The following is a 17,900-nucleotide window of genomic DNA, read 5'->3' on the forward strand; positions in this document are numbered from 1 at the left end:
TATTTAATAAATTGCGAAATTTGTGTTGCAAAGAAATGCTAACCTTGCCAGCAGTTCTGATTGTGTAAACTCATTGAGATACTGCAATGCTAAAGGCAAAACAAACCGCAGCATGCCGCCGTCCGGAGGACCAGCCTTTTCCATGGTTTCCAAGACCCAATTAAGGAATTCCTGCTGCTCTAACAAACCTTCTTCATACATGTGCCTGGACAAATTGATGCAGTACGTCCATTGTCTGTGTGCAAGCTTTTGCTCGTCCATCAAGACTGGCGAGTTAGATGGAGCTGTGGTTCCAAGTGTTGGCTGTGGATTGAAGTGTTCCACCAATTTGGCTTGCTGGTCACGCATAAACTTGGTCAAAATTTGAGTCCATTCTGAGAAAAAATTACTTTTCTTTATCACTTTTCCAGCCTCACACCATAAAATTACCTTGTGCAGGATCAGGCACTTGTCTTTTTTTCATTTTTGCTTCTGTCACTGCCACAGCGTAAGCAGAACTGAGCTTGATAAACCATGTTGCTCTCACCATTGGAACTTGATATTCACACAAAAGCATGAAAATTTCCTCGCGCTTGTTGAAATTTGGCGCCTAAGAAGAATTTAGAATTGAATGCTAAATTGCAAAAGGATGGATCGCGTCAGAACTGTCAGGAGATATGATATTACATTGTAATATAGTTGTAATACCATGACTTAAATTAATAAATATTATTAATCATTGTGGTTCTTATTATTGATAGCACAATGAATAGCTTAAATGATTTAATTGATCCGAGCAACAAACTAACCTTTTTCGACAAATTTGAAAGAGGTTTACTGCCTGCAAGGTCTTTAAACCATGCTTCAATCTGCTGTTTCACTCGAGGAGTCGCTGGCCAGAACGAGTCTTTAGTGTTTACTTGGGGCCGTCTTTTTGCCGTGTCTGGCAAGGTGTTGAGCTCTTCTTTTTTTGCTTGTACAGTGTTAAAATAACTCGTGATCTTAGAAGTGTTAAATGCGCAGTTTCGGGCGGTTCCAAACTCATCACTGAGCTGCAGCGTTATGCTAAACCCGTGTTTAACATTAACAGCCGTCAACTCATCCTAAAATTAGAGTACAATATAGTCACACACAATTTTTTTGTATAATATTTAATAATAAAAAACCTCTTTTTGCTTTGGGTCCTGCGGATAGACGTCAGGTGGACCAAGTCTAGGTCTCTTTAAGGACCTCTTTTCAAGCGAAAAGCTCAACATCTCCTACTTGTCTTATATTATTCAAAAGAAAATTATACTGCTTTTTCATTAAAAAGAACTTGAGCTTCCCAAACTTGCTGAAACTGAAAATAGTGCGTTCTCCCTTGAGTCACCTGGGTGTATTTAAAAATCTTGCAAGAGCATGCAACTGTGACCAATGACGGCAATGACCAACATTAACAAGGCGTACAGTACAGTACACTTCGTGGGGTGCGTTTGGAAACGTTCTCTTTCTTGTCCGGACAAGAAGTTAGCCGTTCTTAAACTAACTATGTCTTTCCACGATTGGCTAACCAACAATGACGTCATGGACGCCATGTTTTCTTGTCCACTTCCGGCAAAATCTTGCCCAGCCCGGAGCTCGGCAAGATTCAAACAAATGAGCATCGGGGGGCGTGTAAATAGAAGAGTGAAAATGCTGGTGGGCGGTGACGAAACTTGTTTCGCATATCGCGCGATTTTGCAATGTTGAAAGGTCTTCGTGGATTAAAACTCACAATCAAGGAATGTGGAAAAATCAATATCACCCCCCAAACTATTAATTATGCGCTGATATTTCCCTGAGGTAAATAATAAAACGGTGGCTGTAAATGGAAGTTTTGTCGGTTTTGCTAATGATAATTAATTTTTGAGCGGTCATGATCGCTCGAATTTATAACCACTTGCCTGCCGAGTTAAAACAAATTGAAGATCAAAAGACATTCACCCTGAAATTGAAACAAGTGTTAAGTGAACACAACTTCTGCATTTTATTAATTTTTTTAATTTAGATGATCATTTTTGCTAATTTTTTCAAATTATTTTCACATTATATAGCATATTTAGTACATTAATTTTATTGTTATATTCACTTGCCTCCATAGAAGTGAGTGGCTTTCCTGACAAGCAGACAGGGAACCAAAATCTTTGGTCAAACAACCCAATCCCTTTGTTTGAAGAAGTTGACACTCGAGGAGATGATCATGGAAATGAAGCGATCGGGCTTTTCCTCGTTGCAGAAAAATTGTTTTTTATTCAAAAACAAATGGCTCTACCAGTTTCGGTCACGGTCTGCGACCCTATTTCATGAGCAAACGCGCTGCTCGCTGACTAATACAAGAATTCCCTGCCTTGCTTGCACTTTTCTCCCCACCCCCCATAGGCTTTTGGCACTTAAGCAACTCCGAAGTTAATTCTCATTTTCAAGAATGCTTTGCTCATAATTTTAAATGACCAAACCTTGAGATTTAGACTCCATAGATTGACATGTTTTGCAAACGCTGTATACTTTGTGTACGTTAGCTTAATATCAAAATAAACTTAAATTTGAATTTGGATATACTGCAAAAATTGAGCCAGGAATGCTACATTCAAAAGCCACAATTTAAGATGATCGCCAAAATCAATTTTCGGTGCGATTTCTCTTATGAGGATTTTTGATTCCTTACAAAAATAATAGCGATGGCTTTTAAGGAAATTTTTAGTTACAAAGAAAAACATTTGTTTAAATATTCTCCAGCATAAACTTTTTTTAGCATAAAACGGGAGTTTGGCATTGAATATTTTTCTGGATACAAGCCAAATAACTGCAATTCATTTTTATAGCCATTATATAGTCCAAATAATTTTATATTAAGAACACAAAGTAAATCATTGGCCACTGCTGAAATGAGTCCTCAAAGTAAAATAATATTTGGGACGTTTTGAAAATTTTTAGTTGATTATTTTTAAGAATATAAAATAAAAGCTTTAGGGAGTGGATAGCTCTGTAAAGAAATACTGGCCTCTGTAAATTTTTAAAGCTGTTCTTTAAACTATTTGTGTTCAATTGTGATAATGTCATCTGTTACAAGATTTTTAAACATGATTTTAACTTTACAATCATTTAAGTCACAAGTCGACTCTTTTATGATTTATCTTTCTTGACGCTGGAACCTTAACAAATATCTGGTCCATATTATTGTCTAATGCAATAAACTTTTAGCTTATCTAAATATCTCATCATGGATTTTGCTTTAAAAATGGAACAGCATGTCTTTCATGTTGTCAATCACAAAACTTATTTCAGCACAATAAAGTCAAAATTTTACAAAACAGTAAATTTAATTTTATATTAAAATCCATTGAATTAGAGAATCATCAACATTAAATTTCAGCCAACTTAGTTAGAAACCAGACTTTCAGAGTATGCCTCGAGATTGCTCCTGGAATTTTATTTAATGAATTATTTATTCTCCATTCAAATAAATTAGTATTAGGCCTTTGGCAAACCAAATTAAAGAAAACTATTTTGGAAATAAAAATGCTGATTTTGGCCCTTGTAAAATAGGCAATGTGGGAATATACCTTAGGTTGACCCTAAGGGTATCACCATGCCCTATTTCATCCAATTCAAATCCAACAGCTCATTGTTCAGTTTGGTATGGAAAAGGTCTTGTAAAGAACGACCCGTTAATTACAGGTTTTACAAAAAGTGGGCCTTGACGGTGATAAGTATCAAGTACTTAGAACATACAATAAATAAATATAAAATATGTTAACACCTTGATATCACTTAATCACTTAATAATACCTCCCACAGTAATCACTCTGGGTATTTCAGCTGCAGTTCTTAACTTGTCAGCTGCTTCAGCAAAGCTGAACGGTCAAAGTGGAAGTTGGTCCATGACGGGGCAGTAATTATGGCGGTTCCATTCTTGTCAAACCTCAACCGACTCTTCAGAAAGTTTGGTGGTGAATTGGTAATAGGCAAGATGCGCTTTCCGCTAGCTTTCTTGGTAGCTTTGACCGCATGCTGGCTCTCAATCTGAAACAATTGAAAGCAAATCAGTGATCAGTATCAGTTAATTTAAAAATTTAATATTTAAGATGATTCTCACTTGGGAGGCTTTTTTTGGAATTGCCTTTCTCTCTTGCTCTCCTGATGGAATTTGTTGCTTCCGCTCTGCCATGAGTGGCTTGACGTTCACTACCCTTGCCTTCTTGTTATCGATCCATAGTCTGATGCGCCTCATGAAGGGGATGATCATGAAGAAACTGTTAGCACCCAGTCCCATCTTATCTCTAGGCGTAGTGTCTTTCTTGGTGCAAGGCAGCTGGTCCACTGGGAACCATTGGATGGATTTGATTTCACAGCGTGTTGATGGCATGAAACCAGTGTTTCGAGGCACTCCGGGAATTACGTAAAGTCTGATCAGCTGGTCGTTGTACACATGCTCTAGAAAGTCCTGTTCATTGAGGTATGGGCTGATGTCAAAACCGGTCTCCTCAAGCACCTAAATTAATAAATAATACTATTTATGATTTATACATGGTTACGGGCACTCATCTCATAAATTACCATTCAAAATCATTGCCGATCAACAGTGATTGTGAAAGGAAACACCGCCTCAGAGGTGAAAAAAAAAACAATAGAGGCAAACTCTGACATGCATGGTGGATAATGACAAATCATACCGCTCGAACAAGGAAAATAGTTCAGCACAATGTTTTTATTAGATTAATTGCCTGTAGGCACAATGACGTCAGCGCCGGGCTTCTGTCCAGGGTCCAGGGAGCACGTGTATCTTGACTGCGGTCGTTGTATTGAATATTCAGACGTTTGTTGTTGCAGCTTCCCATAATTGACTCGTTGTAAAGACAAATTGGAGATGTACTAAATATGTCTAATGCAATAAATATTGATCCAATCTGATCTAACATTATTAATCATTGATTTGATGCAAGATGTTGTGTACAATGTATTGAATAGAGAGTAAATAAATAATATAGAAACTAAACACAAAAATTATTTTTAAATCAAATTAACTACCTCTCTGACTGCACAACGAGACCACTCTTCTCCTTCATTGATCTTGCCTTTTGGGAAGCCCCAAGAACACTTTGAATAGAAGCCTTGGACAAGCAAGATGTGAGTCAAATCTTGATCAAGGATTATTGCTCCAAAAGTTGGAACAGACATTTTGTACTGACGCCACATCTCATACGTCTCCTCTGCGCTCTTGCGGTACTTGTTCAGGAATGGAATGTGCTGAAAAAACACAGCAAAAATCCTTTATAGATTGTTTCCAGCAGACATGACTTGCTAAACATGTTAATATTGAGGTTTACCTTGAACATGCTATAAACAAAATCCTTGATGGTGCATTTTCGGTTATTGCTGTGCTTGTTGCAGTAAAAGTCAAGATAAAACCAGTGGGCAAGTTCAATTTGAAAGCAGATACGCACTATGTCTTTTCTCTCCTCCTCCGGTACATTGATGATGAAGCGACTGTAAAAGTATGTTAAGCATAATATAAAAAATTAATCCAATTTGAATTGAATGGGTTCAAAAGTTATGGTGAGCGTGCATTTTTTTTTTTTTTTTTTTTTTTTGGCAAAAACAATAATTCCAATTATTCTAAAATTCTTTTGATCACAATGGTGGATCCGATTCCACAGAGATGCGATTTCAGAAATGTTTTATGTTATCATTTTTTACCTTGCGAGATCGTCGAGGATGTCGGGCGAGATTAGGTTGTTCTGGTTTTCCATTTTCAATCAAACCTCAAATCAAATGGCAAACGTTGCGCACCAATGTAGACTGTAGACGTTCTTGAGAAACCCAGCCTTTACTTCAAACTTATTTGTTGAATTGTTTTGATGGAGCACTGTACCTGAAGCAGATAAAAATACATTTCATATTAATCGCGTCGAATAGAATTGAGTAACCGTGCTATCGGTGCGATTGTTATAAAATTATAAACTTTTACCAAAATTAAGGACTCCTTATTGACATAGTCAAATCAAGTCTTTTCAACAATGGTGATTAAAATTTCCAAAAATCGCCAAAATCTGTTTATATTGTTGTAAGGACTTGATTTGACATGTCAATAAGAAGTCCTTAAATCATGGGAAAGAAAACCATATGTGAATCCGGGAAATAAAATTAGATATGAAAAACTGCGTTTCAGAAAATCTTCATCGATGGTAACTCTTTGTTGATGGTAAACCATACACCTTTCCCAAATAAGTAAGTAACCACCAACCATTTAAATTTGTCTACTTGGCGAGTGCGAATGCGTAATGGTAATGCGAATGGTGACATCAGGGCTCAGGGCCGTAAGAAAATTAGCGGCAGTCTTTGCTAAGATGTGACGAAATGGACATTTTGGAATTGTATATATAACTTCCACCTTCCACCAACCACCTATCATCAAGACAGAGGTAGCAGGAACCTCCTTGAAAACAGCAGCAGTCTGCAACAAGAACACAGGGTGGGAACACCTAGCGGCGAGAGCGATAGTTGCTTTTTTCAAGGAGGTTCCTTGCTAACTCTGTCTCGATGCTAAGGTGGAAGTTTGCCGCAGTGCTGTGACGTCACGAATTGCTAGTTTTTCAACACATGTTTTTCAAATCAAAACGTTGTCGTCATTTGTCGCAGTAGTACCAACACTGATTACAGGCCATTACAGCCAAGATTACAGCCTTGTATCCTCCTCATTCCCATTCCCCCAAGGAGGTTCCAAACTCCTTGCATTCCCCACTTCCCATTTAATTGCCGCCATTGGTGTCCCACCTAGTTTTCTGCTGCGAAGTGCAAAATGAGTTTGAGTACATACATATTATGACCGACTGCGTGTTTGGTGTCAGTGGTCTTATCAACATAGCGGCTTCTTTTAATGTTTCGCAACATTAGCGTCCGAGCGGCTGATTCACGTACATGAACGCATTGTCCGAACGACCCTTTTGACTCTTCGCAGCCATGAACGGGCTCAGCCTGAGCGAGTTGTGCTGCTTGTTTTGCTGTCCGCCGTGCCCTTCGAGGATCGCGGCCAAGCTTGCGTTTCTGCCTCCTGAGCCCACGTACAAGTTCCAGGTGATTGCATCCGTAAGAATATTGATAATATTTAAAATCTGCTGAAAAACCCGGCCTGATTATTTTCCGGGTAGTTTCGCAGTTCTTAAACGTCTGAATGTTGTTTTTTGAGGTCGATGAGCGATGGGATAATATGGCAAGAGAGGGCAACGAGATTATTATTATTATGTTGATTATGTTGTTTTATCGACTTTCCTCGCTTGCTGCTTCAGCTCTAATTAAATAACCGCCAAACGTTTTTCCACTTGAATTTGTTTCTTTCCGTAAAATTAGACATAGAATCAATTGGCTATAATAAAAAATTCTATAAAAACGATTTCCTACCCAAAACACTTAATTTAAATTCTAAACCCCTTTTTGATTTAGCATAAAAATTTTGGAATTTAAATGACTTATTACAAAAAGAAAGTCAATTTGTTTTGCGTTTTGCTTCAATTTTCTAATTTGCATTTTTCTTTCTTAAAAAATCACCCTGCGCGTAAGGTCTGACCCAGCAGACGTTAAAGTACTACATAGTTTATCAAGGGAAAATATTGCTTAATTCTTCTACTTTCATTGTGGAAAGTTCGTGGTCTAATTTAAGTAAGACTCTAAAATCTCGCAAGCCATATTGTTTAAAAAATATGGAATATTAACAGTCTACTCACTCTCGATGTATAAAATTCCTTGTCTGAAATCGCATAATATTCAGAAAGTATAGTGACCCTGGAGAAGTATTTATTAGGAAAGTTTGATTAGATTACATTAGATCAAAATTAGACATGGCATTAGATATAAATAGTACATCTCTAATTTGCCTACAGGTCATTATGATATTAATTATTAGGTTTAAGGTTTAATCAGTCAACTAAATACAACGTCAAGTGATTCAGGGAGCTCGCGCGCCATCAGTAATTCGGCGGGGGTGGGCAAGCTTTGAGTAACCTTCCTCAAATACTGCAGGGGAAACCACCCCCGAAAACCCTGCAGCTGAGTCTCACTCTTCCAAGTTTAAGCATTCAAATTTACATCTCCAATATTCATTCATATCATAGAATTGACACTTCAGCATTACATATTTGACACTTTTAACAAAGTTGCCATAGTCAGCTATTTCTTTAAATACATTGGGTTATTTGTTGTATACTCGTGCTATCATTATCTCAGGCTTTCATTCACACAATTTATTGAGCTTGGCCTTACAAATAAATCTGTTTCAACATATGCTACTGTAGCACGCGTTGTTCGTACTACAACACCTGGGACGTCACGATTCATCTTAAACTTCTCTGGAAATTTCCGCACAAACTTAACACATTCCAATATGTATAATGAATAGACTGTGTCAGGGTTCGCGCACCAATTAATGGCTACATTCACGCACTTGACAATTGGTGCGCACGCGTAAGTTAATTACGAGCACCTTAGCATGGTGTGAGTGGTCCCGGGGCCACTCATCACTTACCGGTTGACGATCTCAGAAATCACCTGCTTCACCGACTTGTTAGGTATGCATAATCATGTATCTGATGACTAACTCCATATGATAGATATTACTATAATAACTTATGCCTACTCTCCTGATTGACTAACTATTTACACCCAATATGCTAAGCACCAGTTAGGGACCACCGGGTGGACCACCTTTCATCCGAAAGGAATTCGTCCGAAAATGCCTTTTCGGACTTCATCCGAAAGCTTTTGAAAATAGTCCAAAAAAAATCTGAATTTATCCAAAAGGAAATAGGCCAAAAAAAATCGGAATTCATCCGAAAGGAAATAGGCCGAAAATGCCTTTGCCCTTTTCGGACTTCATCCACCGGTGCCATCGGTTCCTGACATCTGGAGGCACCGGCGAGATGTCTCTTTTTCCATAATTAATTGGGAAAAGGGACAATTTGTTTCAAACTGAATTTTTTTCTATGTAGCAATTTTCCAAATTGACCTCCAGAATGTCATTTAATAGACATTGGTGCTTTGCAATTGGGTTTCCCGGTTTCCTCAAATTTCTGGGAACCGATATTCCCGGCCCACCCGATCCCTCGAGGAATTTCCACCAGGATTAAAAATCACCTGATAATGGAAAGTCTATTTTCCTTCTAGTAAAGTAAAAAAAAAATAACATGTTCATAAGAAACTAATAAAATATTTTCCGAGCTCGATTTTAACAAAAAAATCGGCTCCAATTTTACAGCTTAACAATTTCACATTCTTATAATTAATTTAATTTATTTATTTATTCTCCACTCGATACAGTCATGTCATGAATACAGCAAAAAAAAACTATACAGAAAAAGTACAGAAAAAGCTGAAAATACATTTTAAAAGAGACATACTGTTAATAAAAAAATCCTCTCTCCAACATTCGCTAGATTCGACTCTCTGCCTGTTTTTTCAATTTACCTCTTGGAATCGTGTAAATTTGTTCGTAAATACCCAAAACTATTTTCAAAAAACAAGTGAAGTTTATGATCATCAGACAAGGACAAAGAGTGTTCCTGCTCAGACACTGTTAGTTTTGAAGCAGAACTTTTTGACTTGTTTGGCTTCCTTGTTTAGATTAGATCAAAATTTTTTGCATAAGACATATATAATACATCTCCAATTTGTCTTTACAACAAGTCAATAAAATAGATTTATTCAACATCCAAATTTTCAAATATGCTCAAAATTTTCAATTCAATTCAATTTATTTTTCTCCAACAAGTCAATACAATCAATTGTGAAAAAATTGGTTGGGAGAAAAATAGGCACACAGTGCCAGTGAACAACTCACTGAAACTCATAACCGCGTATTTACCAAGAGGCGATAAATACCCGATTACTCGCCGCACTGCAGCCTAAACTACGGGGAAAAAATCAAATTTGTTTAACATGCTCTTTGCACAATTTTGGGAAATTATTTGACGCACACGATTTTAACACAGAAGGGAGGGAGTTCCATTGGGACGCGAGGCGAAAGGGAAATGAGTAGAGGCCGAGGTCGGTGCGCACTTTCGGAGGAATGAGCCGGTGGTGCTCTTCGTCACTGTTACTGTCTCTTATCTTTCGGCCAGTCTTTATTCGCGCCATCGCGTCCATGTCGGTGTCTCCGTCCAGACACTTTCGGAAGAAAGTCAAGTCGTTGTACTTCAGCTGCTGCTGGACGGAGAGCAGCTCGGTCTTGGCCACCTCGGAAATATGCCGCCCATACACAAACCGAAGGGCCCTATTTTGAATTCTCTCAAATTTTAAAATGTTTTTCTGGGTGGAAGGATGCCATGCGGGGGTAGCGTAGAACATGAGTGGCTTTACCATTGTTTGATAAGCGAGCCGCTTCACTCTCGGGGTGCAGCCGTGCAGGTTGCGGGCCGCAAAGGAGAGAACTTTGGCTGCCTTGCCGCGTGCGATGTCTGTATGCGTATTCCACCGCAGGTCTCTGCTGATGTGCACGCCAAGGATGCGCTCCACGCTGCTGTACTTGACGATGGTGCCGCCGATGGTGTACTGCGTTTCAAGCAACGTTCTGGCGCGACTTATGTCGAGGATGTGGCACTTGGACGCGTTCAGCTCCATTCCATTTACGGCGCACCAAGCGTTGACGGCGTCCAGGTCGTCCTGAAGCTGGACAGAGTCGACGGCCGACTGAATTTCCCGCCAGAGGGTGGCATCATCGGCGTACTGGACGAGATTTGATCGGATGGCGCCTGGCAGGTCGGCAACGTACACATTGAAAAGCAGCGGCCCCAGCACACTGCCTTGGACGACACCGGACAACACGTCTTTCGGGTCTGACTTAGCTCCGTTAAAAACCACGAACTGCGTGCGGCCTTTCAAAAATGATTCAACCCATTGGAGAATTTTTCCTTTGACGCCATAATGGGACAGTTTAGACAAAAGTCGATCAAATGGTACTCGGTCGAAAGCTTTTTTCCAGTCAAGGGTGACTGCATGGACATGCGCGCCGCTTTTCTGATCCACGATTGCTGTCCAGCTGTCCACTGTCTGACATAAAAGGGTTGTGCATGACCTTTTAACTCTGAATCCGTGCTGGTTGTCTGGAATAACTTTATTTTCCTCAAAAAACAGCTGAAGCCGGTCACGAACAAGTTTTTCCAACGTTTTTCCCACTAGAGATGACATGCTTATGGGCCGGTAATTTTCCAACAGGGTTTTGTCTCCGCCTTTTGGAATTGGCACCACGGCCGCACTTTTCCACCCCTCCGGCAGCACGCCCTGCTGCAGAGAAAGGTTAAAGAGGCGAGAGAGACTTGGCGCAAGTGCAGCTGCACAATTTTTCAGCACGTTGGCGTGCACACCGTCCGGGCCGGGAGTCGCATTTGATTTTATTTGTTGTAATTTACGAAATACACCGGCGGCACACACTGACATTTCACTTAGCAGGGGCGGCGCGGGGTCAGTTGGTCTTCGGCGAATGAATGAGAAGTAATTTGTGGCTGCGTTAAAATTTTTCACAAACACTTCACTGAAAGCTGCGGCGATTTTCTCAGGCTCGGACACTTTTTTCCCATTCAGTTCAAAACAACTTGCACTGGGCGAAATCTTGCTTTTGGATTTAACGTAGGCCCAGAAGAATTTATTTCCGCCGGCGCCGCGACCCAAATTCCACATGTAATCGTCCCGCGCGAGTCTAACTGCTTTTTGTGCCTGCTTCCGAGCCGCCAAATACTCGTTTCTAGCTGGTCGAGTTTTATTCCTTTGCCATTTTTCAAAACATTTATCCCTTCTAGCCATTTGAGAGCGCAAATCAGTAGTCATCCAGGGGGCACTTGATTTTCTAATTACTCGGGCTTTTTTCTTCGGCACAATCTCAGCAAGTATTATCCAATAGATTTGGAGCCAGTTATTCCACGCAATATTAGCTGAAGTGCCATTAGGAGCAAAAGTTTCCAATTTTTCACTGAAGCGCGAATTCAGCAAGTTCCAGTCAAAATTTTTGAAGTCGAAAAACTCTCGTAGCCGAGTTGGTTCTTTCTGTCGAACGGAAAAATCAATTAGGACAGCATCGTGGTCGGAGGTGCCTGGTACCACCGTGGCACTTTCAATCAAGGTGGGTGCATCAACAAGGGCCAGGTCCAGGATATTAGAGGTGGTGGCCGTGGTACGCGTTGCTTTTTTAATCAATTGGCGAAAAGCGAGCTCAGAAAAAGTGCTGAGAAATTCTGTGGCCGGTGCCTCTCCAGCGCAAGGTGGATTTTGCAGCCAATTAATATCCAGATTGAAATCCCCAGTAAGCACACAAGCATCAAAGAGGTGTTTTGATTCAGCAACTTTATCTAAAGACGCAATTAATTTGTCATTATAGGCAGCTGGGGCGTTTGGTTTCCGATATGCAGAGCCAATTAAAATTTTTATTTCTGCAGCTTTAATTTCCACCCAGACAATTTCTGCCCCAGCTTCCAAGTTTTTTATTCGGCGGGGCTGCAAATAGGGTCGGACTGCAATAAGAGTGCCGCCGGAAGCTCGTCGACAGTCGGTTCGGTCATTGCGAAAAACAACAAAGTCGGCAGGAATAATTTCGTTATCACCAATGTCCGCTGTTAGCCAAGTCTCCGTGACGCAAATGATATCAGCCTCCGAGTGCTCAATAGCCGCGAGTGTATCAGCGCGCCGTTTTCTATTTGAGAGTGACCGTTGAAAGCAAAAATACGGGGCTGAGTGCGGTTTCTTTTTCGCGGAGGGGTGGCAGGGGCGGCGGGTTCATCAATAAGATCAATCAGCGAGTCCGAAAAATTTGGCAAGGAACACGACCAGCACGTGTAGCCTCCCGCGCGAAATTTCTTTATTTCTTTTGGTGGAAGTCGTAGGCATGTTGAGTGATAGATGGCAGAGCAATTGTCACACTCGATTTTTATTTGATTTCGCCGACCGGGCCTGTCACATAGCCGACACGTCTGGGCTGCACGTTGAGCAGGTCCGGGGTTCAAGGCCACCTGACCGCTGAGCGCGATGCACATCAAAGTATGCCAGAATGCGTGGCGAACCGATTTTTTCTGTATGACAAGCCGGACAATGGCTCGACTGAAATAAACATTGCCACCTACTTTACAGTTGCTTAGGGCGCACCAGCAGGTCAGAGAGCAGTCCTCGACGACCTGTGAGGTGGTGAAATGGATGTCCTGGGGTCCGATGCTCGTCCTGTGGGCCTCGAAGCGAGACAGCGGCAAGTGCAGTAGGGCGGCGCAAACGAGGGCTAGTAAGACTCCGCTTCCTCCAGTCATTTTCAATAATTTCAAATTTACTTCACACCAGAGAGCTATAAGGACGAACTACCCTGGTGGTTGCGTGTTAGGGCAGTTCATAGGCCCCTTGGCCCGTCTGGTTAGTCTGAAACCTCAGAGTTGAACGAAAGGGAGGTCAAAATCTGCAGAGCAAAACACCAGCGTGTGTTGTTGACTTACCAGTTCCAAGGCCAAAAAGAGTTCCAAGGCCAAAAACATCATTAAGGATTTTAAGCTTAACGAGCTGTTTTCTTTCCAGCAAAAACGATTTGATCCAATCCAGAGCTTTACCATTAACACCAAACATTTGCAATTTGTTTAACAATCTCTCAGGCACTAGTGATCCAAATGCGTTAGTAAAATCGTACAAAATTACATTAATCTTTTCTCTCTTGTCCAAAGAGTCATACACATTTGTAACTATATCAAATAGGGCCGTAACTGTCGAACGCTTTTTTCTAAATCCGTGCTGCTGATCAGGCATAAAGTTATTCTCCTCATAATACTTCTCTAGTTGCATTAAAAACGCTTTGAAAAAGACAGCACTCTATGAGTTTTCAAATTTTTTTATGGCAATAAATTTTAATTCCAGGCTGATGACACTGGATCCAAATTAGCAATGACTTTGACTGAAAGAGCTGAGTGGCAGTATTCTGAGCGTGAGAAGGAGAATGTCGAGGGCTTTTACAGTCGGACGACCAGAGGCAACAGGGTTGCTTGCGTGTTTGTCCGGTGTTCAGCTAACGCCCGTTTCACCATCCTATTCTCTCATGGAAACGCAGTCGACCTCGGCCAGATGAGCAGTTTCTACTTAGGGCTTGGCTCTAGGATCAACTGCAACATCTTCAGCTACGACTACTCAGGATACGGCGTAAGCACTGGCAAACCCTCCGAAAAGAATCTCTATGCCGACATCGATGCCGCCTGGCAAACGCTGAGAACAAGGTGCATACAATTATTTTATTAATTTTTGAGTTCCATTTCTGAAATATTTTGTTTAAGGGGTGAGCTCTTTAGATTAGATCAAAATTTATTGCACTAGACATATATAGTACACCTCCAATTTGTCGTTACAACAAGTCAATAAAATAGCAATTTAAAACTTCCAAAATTTATCAAATTTAGCTTTCAGTGATTGAGGGAGCTCGCACGCCATTGATAATTTGGCGGGGGTCGGTAAGCATTTGGCTAACCCTCTTCGCTTACTACAGGGGAAAACCACCCCTGAAAATCCTGTAGCTTAGCTCACTCTGTTAATTGTAAGCACTCAAAATTACATCTCCAATATTCTTTTTTATCATATTTAACTGAAAGAAAATATTCATTAATATTCAGCGTATTTGATGAAAAGAAAAATGTATTATTATTATCATTGAAACTCTTTTATTTCTTATGGCGCGATAAGCTTCTAGAAACACCTTTAACTGGAAATTGATTGTATTCAATGGAGGTCCAAGGGGCCTGATGGAACAATGAATGAAATGAACACTAAAATTTGGTTCGGGCTTATCAAACTGGTACCAATTTTGATTGGCTAACAACTATGCAAAGGAGTTATGAATTTCATTATTCTAATGCAATAAACCTTTATCTTATATAATCTTATTTACATTGGACCCCACAGGTTGCATTATATTTAAAAAAAAATGACTGCTCGAGATAAGTGTCAGCTGACGCAGTTTGTTATAAAAAAAAAATACTTCAAAAACCTGAAATTAAGAGGAAGTAAAAGTCCAATTTTATGGGGTGCCAAAATTTATAATTTTTATGAATATTGCTTAGCTTATAATTCTTATTATCCACAGATATAATCATTTATTAATTATTTTTATTGTTGTAGCTTTATTGCATTACGAATGAAATCACATGTATCTCCTGTGCGACCCACTTATTTAAAATTTTGTCAATTAAATGAAATTAATGGAAAAAAATTAACATACTTACAAGCACTTTTTCTAATTAACATATGCCTATTCAGTATAGAACTGGTGAGAACAAAAAAATTTGTCTAAGAAGCCTGAGGAGAATCTTGTCTCCAGTCTAATAGATTCAGTCAATTATAATACAAGCAACAAACAAAGGAGCAAAGGCATAATGAACATTAACCAATAACATATTAAAAAGAGCTAATTTTTTTTTTATAAACCGTTTTTTAAATTAGTTAACTCAAAATCACTTCAAATTCAGATTTAAAAACAATTTTTAGATACTTGATTTTTATTTTGCTCAATTTTTGAAACAAATCTTGATTTAAGATACGGAATCTCCCCCGAAAACATTATCCTTTATGGTCAGAGCATTGGAACGGTGCCTACTGTGGATTTAGCATCGAGATACGAGGTGGCTGCAGTCATTTTGCACTCACCCCTCATGTCTGGCATGAGAGTCGCTTTTCCAAACACCAAGCGCACTTGGTTCTTTGATGCCTTCCCAAGGTAAGAATTCAATCAATTGAGATTAAAATTGCCCTAACTTTTGTGTCACATTTTTTTCCTTTTTTTTTCATTTAAAGTGTGCAATTTAAACCAATTATTTTTTCCTTGCAGTATTGATAAGGTGCCTAAAGTGACTTCGCCTGTTCTGGTGATTCACGGTACGGAAGATGAAGTCATAGATTTTTCTCATGGTCTTGCCATGTACGAACGCTGCCCACGTGCTGTAGAGCCCCTCTGGGTTGAGGTAATTGAATTTAGAAATGATCTTAAAAATAATGATCATGCCAAATTAAAATCACTTAGGGCGCTGGTCACAATGATGTGGAGCTATACAATCAGTACCTTGAGAGGCTGAAGCAGTTTGTCTCAGTCGAGTTGACGAACTGACAGCTGATCTGTCCCCCATTGATGTCCCCTGTTTCTGACAAGGAGGAGAGAGTGAGTTCAACAGTGAGTACTGCCAGTTCAGTTACAGAGAAACTGCTGTGAGAACTTTTGTCTGCCTCAAGATCTTTGGGGGCAATACACACTCATGCACTCATTCAGAAACTAGATTTGTGTGAATGAAGAAAATGAAGATGTTTTTTCTCAACCAAAACTTATACAAGTTTTGGATGGTGCGGCGACAAATGGAACTTGCCACAACTGTTAAAACAATGATGAATATTTTGGTGGTGTACCTGTGTGTGATTCAAAGCATTGAAAAGCAAAGTAGGTTTTCACTTTCCGAAAATATGGAGCCTGGTCTTTTTTTTATACATGAACAACACACTGCGTGTCCTTTGAATAATAAAATTTCAGAACAAGGTTTCAAAAATGCGTAAGCTCTACTCCAAACAAGACTATTTCGTGATTGGGGTCAACTTTATTTTCATATTTGAGTTCTTTATAGGGAATGTAAGGATACTTAAATAAAATGTTATCAATTCAAATTGTAACTAAATGGGTTTAAATCCAAAATCTCACTAGTAACTCCTGAGACGTACTTAAGGCAAGTGGTAAGCATTTTAAGTTACACATTCACTAGAGTTGAATAGAAAAATTGATAATTTTGATCTCTTAAAAAGCAAAAGTTGATACACTAAATAGCTCACCTACAAAGGAATCTTTATTGGCAACGCTTTAAATTTTAAATGTGTTCTAACAACAACAAAACTAGAAAGTGTCTAACTCCTTCCCACATAATATATATTCTACACGGGCTTAAAATTTCAGACCGCTACCTTCAATAGCGGCTGAGCTGCGAATTTTCAAAAATCGAAATTTATTTTCCGCTCGCCACTGTTTCGCTGCCTGTTTTCCTCGCACGCGGCCACCGGACCCATTAATTTTGACCTTCGAGGAAAATGCGTCAATATTTCGTCCTGGGCTAAATTGAGTATGTCTGTCAATAATCCGGCGTCAAATACGCGCTAGGGTCGCCCTTTCTACCTTTTGGGTACCCTGAGCTCAGGTTCTGCCCTTTCCGAAGGTCGCAGGTCGATTTTGAACGCGGATTCGGCCGCGGTGTGTCCCGAAACTAATGTAAACTTCCAAACGCTAATTTATTCTGGCTCGGAAAGTCGAGAAAAAATTTCAAAAATTGCACATTTTCACTTGGAGAGAGCAGAGCGGGCCGTTTGATTATTATTATTTGATTAATATTAATTGCGCGTGCCGCTCTCATGAGAAAAACACGCTTATTTTCCTCGGGGTGCGCGCTCGCCGATTTTTGGGTTCCCCAGGTGGTTTTCGGCGCTCGACCCGATTCCGAGGTCAATTTCGCGATCGAGGTCACCCTTCCAGGTTACCGGGGTCATAATCGGTTTTTTGACTAATCTAATGTTACATTATTTGTAGTCATCAGTTGATTTCCAATTAATTATATATTAATGTAACATTAATTTGTAATCATTAATGACAGCAAACAAATTAATAATTATTAATTAATGTTCGAGTATTTGGCATTATATTTTGCTTTATGGGTACATATGTGATGCTTGCTCATAATATATGATCTCATTTCAATAGTTTGTAATCTTTGGTAGACCCCTGAGCCAGCTGTGCTAATCCACCGGCCGATTTTTTTTTTTTTTGCCATTTTTCCACTAGCCAGCCACCTCTACCTTAAAAGGTCAGCTACTAGTAATAAATTTAAAATTTTAGTGACAAAGTAAGATTCCCAGTCCTTTACCCATCAAGCACTAACAAACTT

At 39.7% G+C, this 17,900-nt stretch overlaps 3 protein-coding genes across 9 annotated transcripts in view; 1 reads left to right on the forward strand and 2 right to left on the reverse strand.

Annotated features, from left to right (window-relative positions):
- The window catches only part of LOC132199169 (mediator of RNA polymerase II transcription subunit 12), a 30,858-nt gene extending 28,942 nt beyond the window's left edge, over window positions 1-1,916 (reverse strand). For 3 of the 4 annotated variants that reach the window (XM_059623700.1, XM_059623698.1, XM_059623697.1), the window contains exons 1-4: window positions 1,146-1,915; window positions 789-1,082; window positions 430-589; window positions 44-374 (exon numbers count right to left, since the gene is read on the reverse strand). In XM_059623700.1, coding sequence (XP_059479683.1) covers window positions 44-374; window positions 430-589; window positions 789-1,082; window positions 1,146-1,235 — 875 coding nt within the window. In that variant the 5' untranslated portion in view covers window positions 1,236-1,915. Of the gene's footprint in view, window positions 1-43; window positions 375-429; window positions 590-788; window positions 1,083-1,145 lie in introns of all 4 variants that reach the window. The other variant, XM_059623701.1, reaches the window with a different exon arrangement.
- A 760-nt stretch (window positions 1,917-2,676) lies between these two features.
- Window positions 2,677-6,401, reverse strand: LOC132199174 (m7GpppN-mRNA hydrolase). 2 transcript variants are annotated; one of them, XM_059623716.1, is made up of 6 exons: window positions 6,242-6,401; window positions 5,695-5,869; window positions 5,325-5,484; window positions 5,026-5,244; window positions 4,094-4,489; window positions 2,677-4,020 (listed from the first exon to the last, which is right to left on the reverse strand). In XM_059623716.1, the coding sequence occupies exons 2-6, from the start codon at window positions 5,745-5,747 to the stop codon at window positions 3,826-3,828; spliced, it is 1,023 nt and encodes a 340-aa protein (XP_059479699.1). In that variant the 5' UTR covers window positions 5,748-5,869; window positions 6,242-6,401; the 3' UTR covers window positions 2,677-3,825. The 2 variants fall into 2 exon arrangements, with proteins under 2 accessions (XP_059479699.1, XP_059479700.1); XM_059623717.1 differs by having other exon boundaries at window positions 6,118-6,255.
- A 334-nt stretch (window positions 6,402-6,735) lies between these two features.
- Window positions 6,736-17,412, forward strand: LOC132199178 (alpha/beta hydrolase domain-containing protein 17C). Of its 3 annotated transcripts, none has more exons than XM_059623721.1 (5): window positions 6,736-7,083; window positions 13,864-14,216; window positions 15,527-15,706; window positions 15,818-15,950; window positions 16,010-17,412. In XM_059623721.1, the coding sequence occupies exons 1-5, from the start codon at window positions 6,958-6,960 to the stop codon at window positions 16,091-16,093; spliced, it is 876 nt and encodes a 291-aa protein (XP_059479704.1). In that variant the 5' UTR covers window positions 6,736-6,957; the 3' UTR covers window positions 16,094-17,412. The 3 variants fall into 3 exon arrangements, with proteins under 3 accessions (XP_059479704.1, XP_059479705.1, XP_059479706.1); XM_059623722.1 differs by having other exon boundaries at window positions 6,737-7,071; XM_059623723.1 differs by lacking the exon at window positions 6,736-7,083 and adding an exon at window positions 13,089-13,246.
- The last annotated feature ends 488 nt before the right edge of the window (window positions 17,413-17,900 follow it).

The sequence above is a fragment of the Neocloeon triangulifer genome, unplaced genomic scaffold, assembly GCF_031216515.1.
Source record: "Neocloeon triangulifer isolate White Clay Creek 2 clone unplaced genomic scaffold, ASM3121651v1 ptg000013l, whole genome shotgun sequence".
Classification (NCBI taxonomy): Eukaryota; Metazoa; Arthropoda; class Insecta; order Ephemeroptera; family Baetidae; genus Neocloeon; species Neocloeon triangulifer.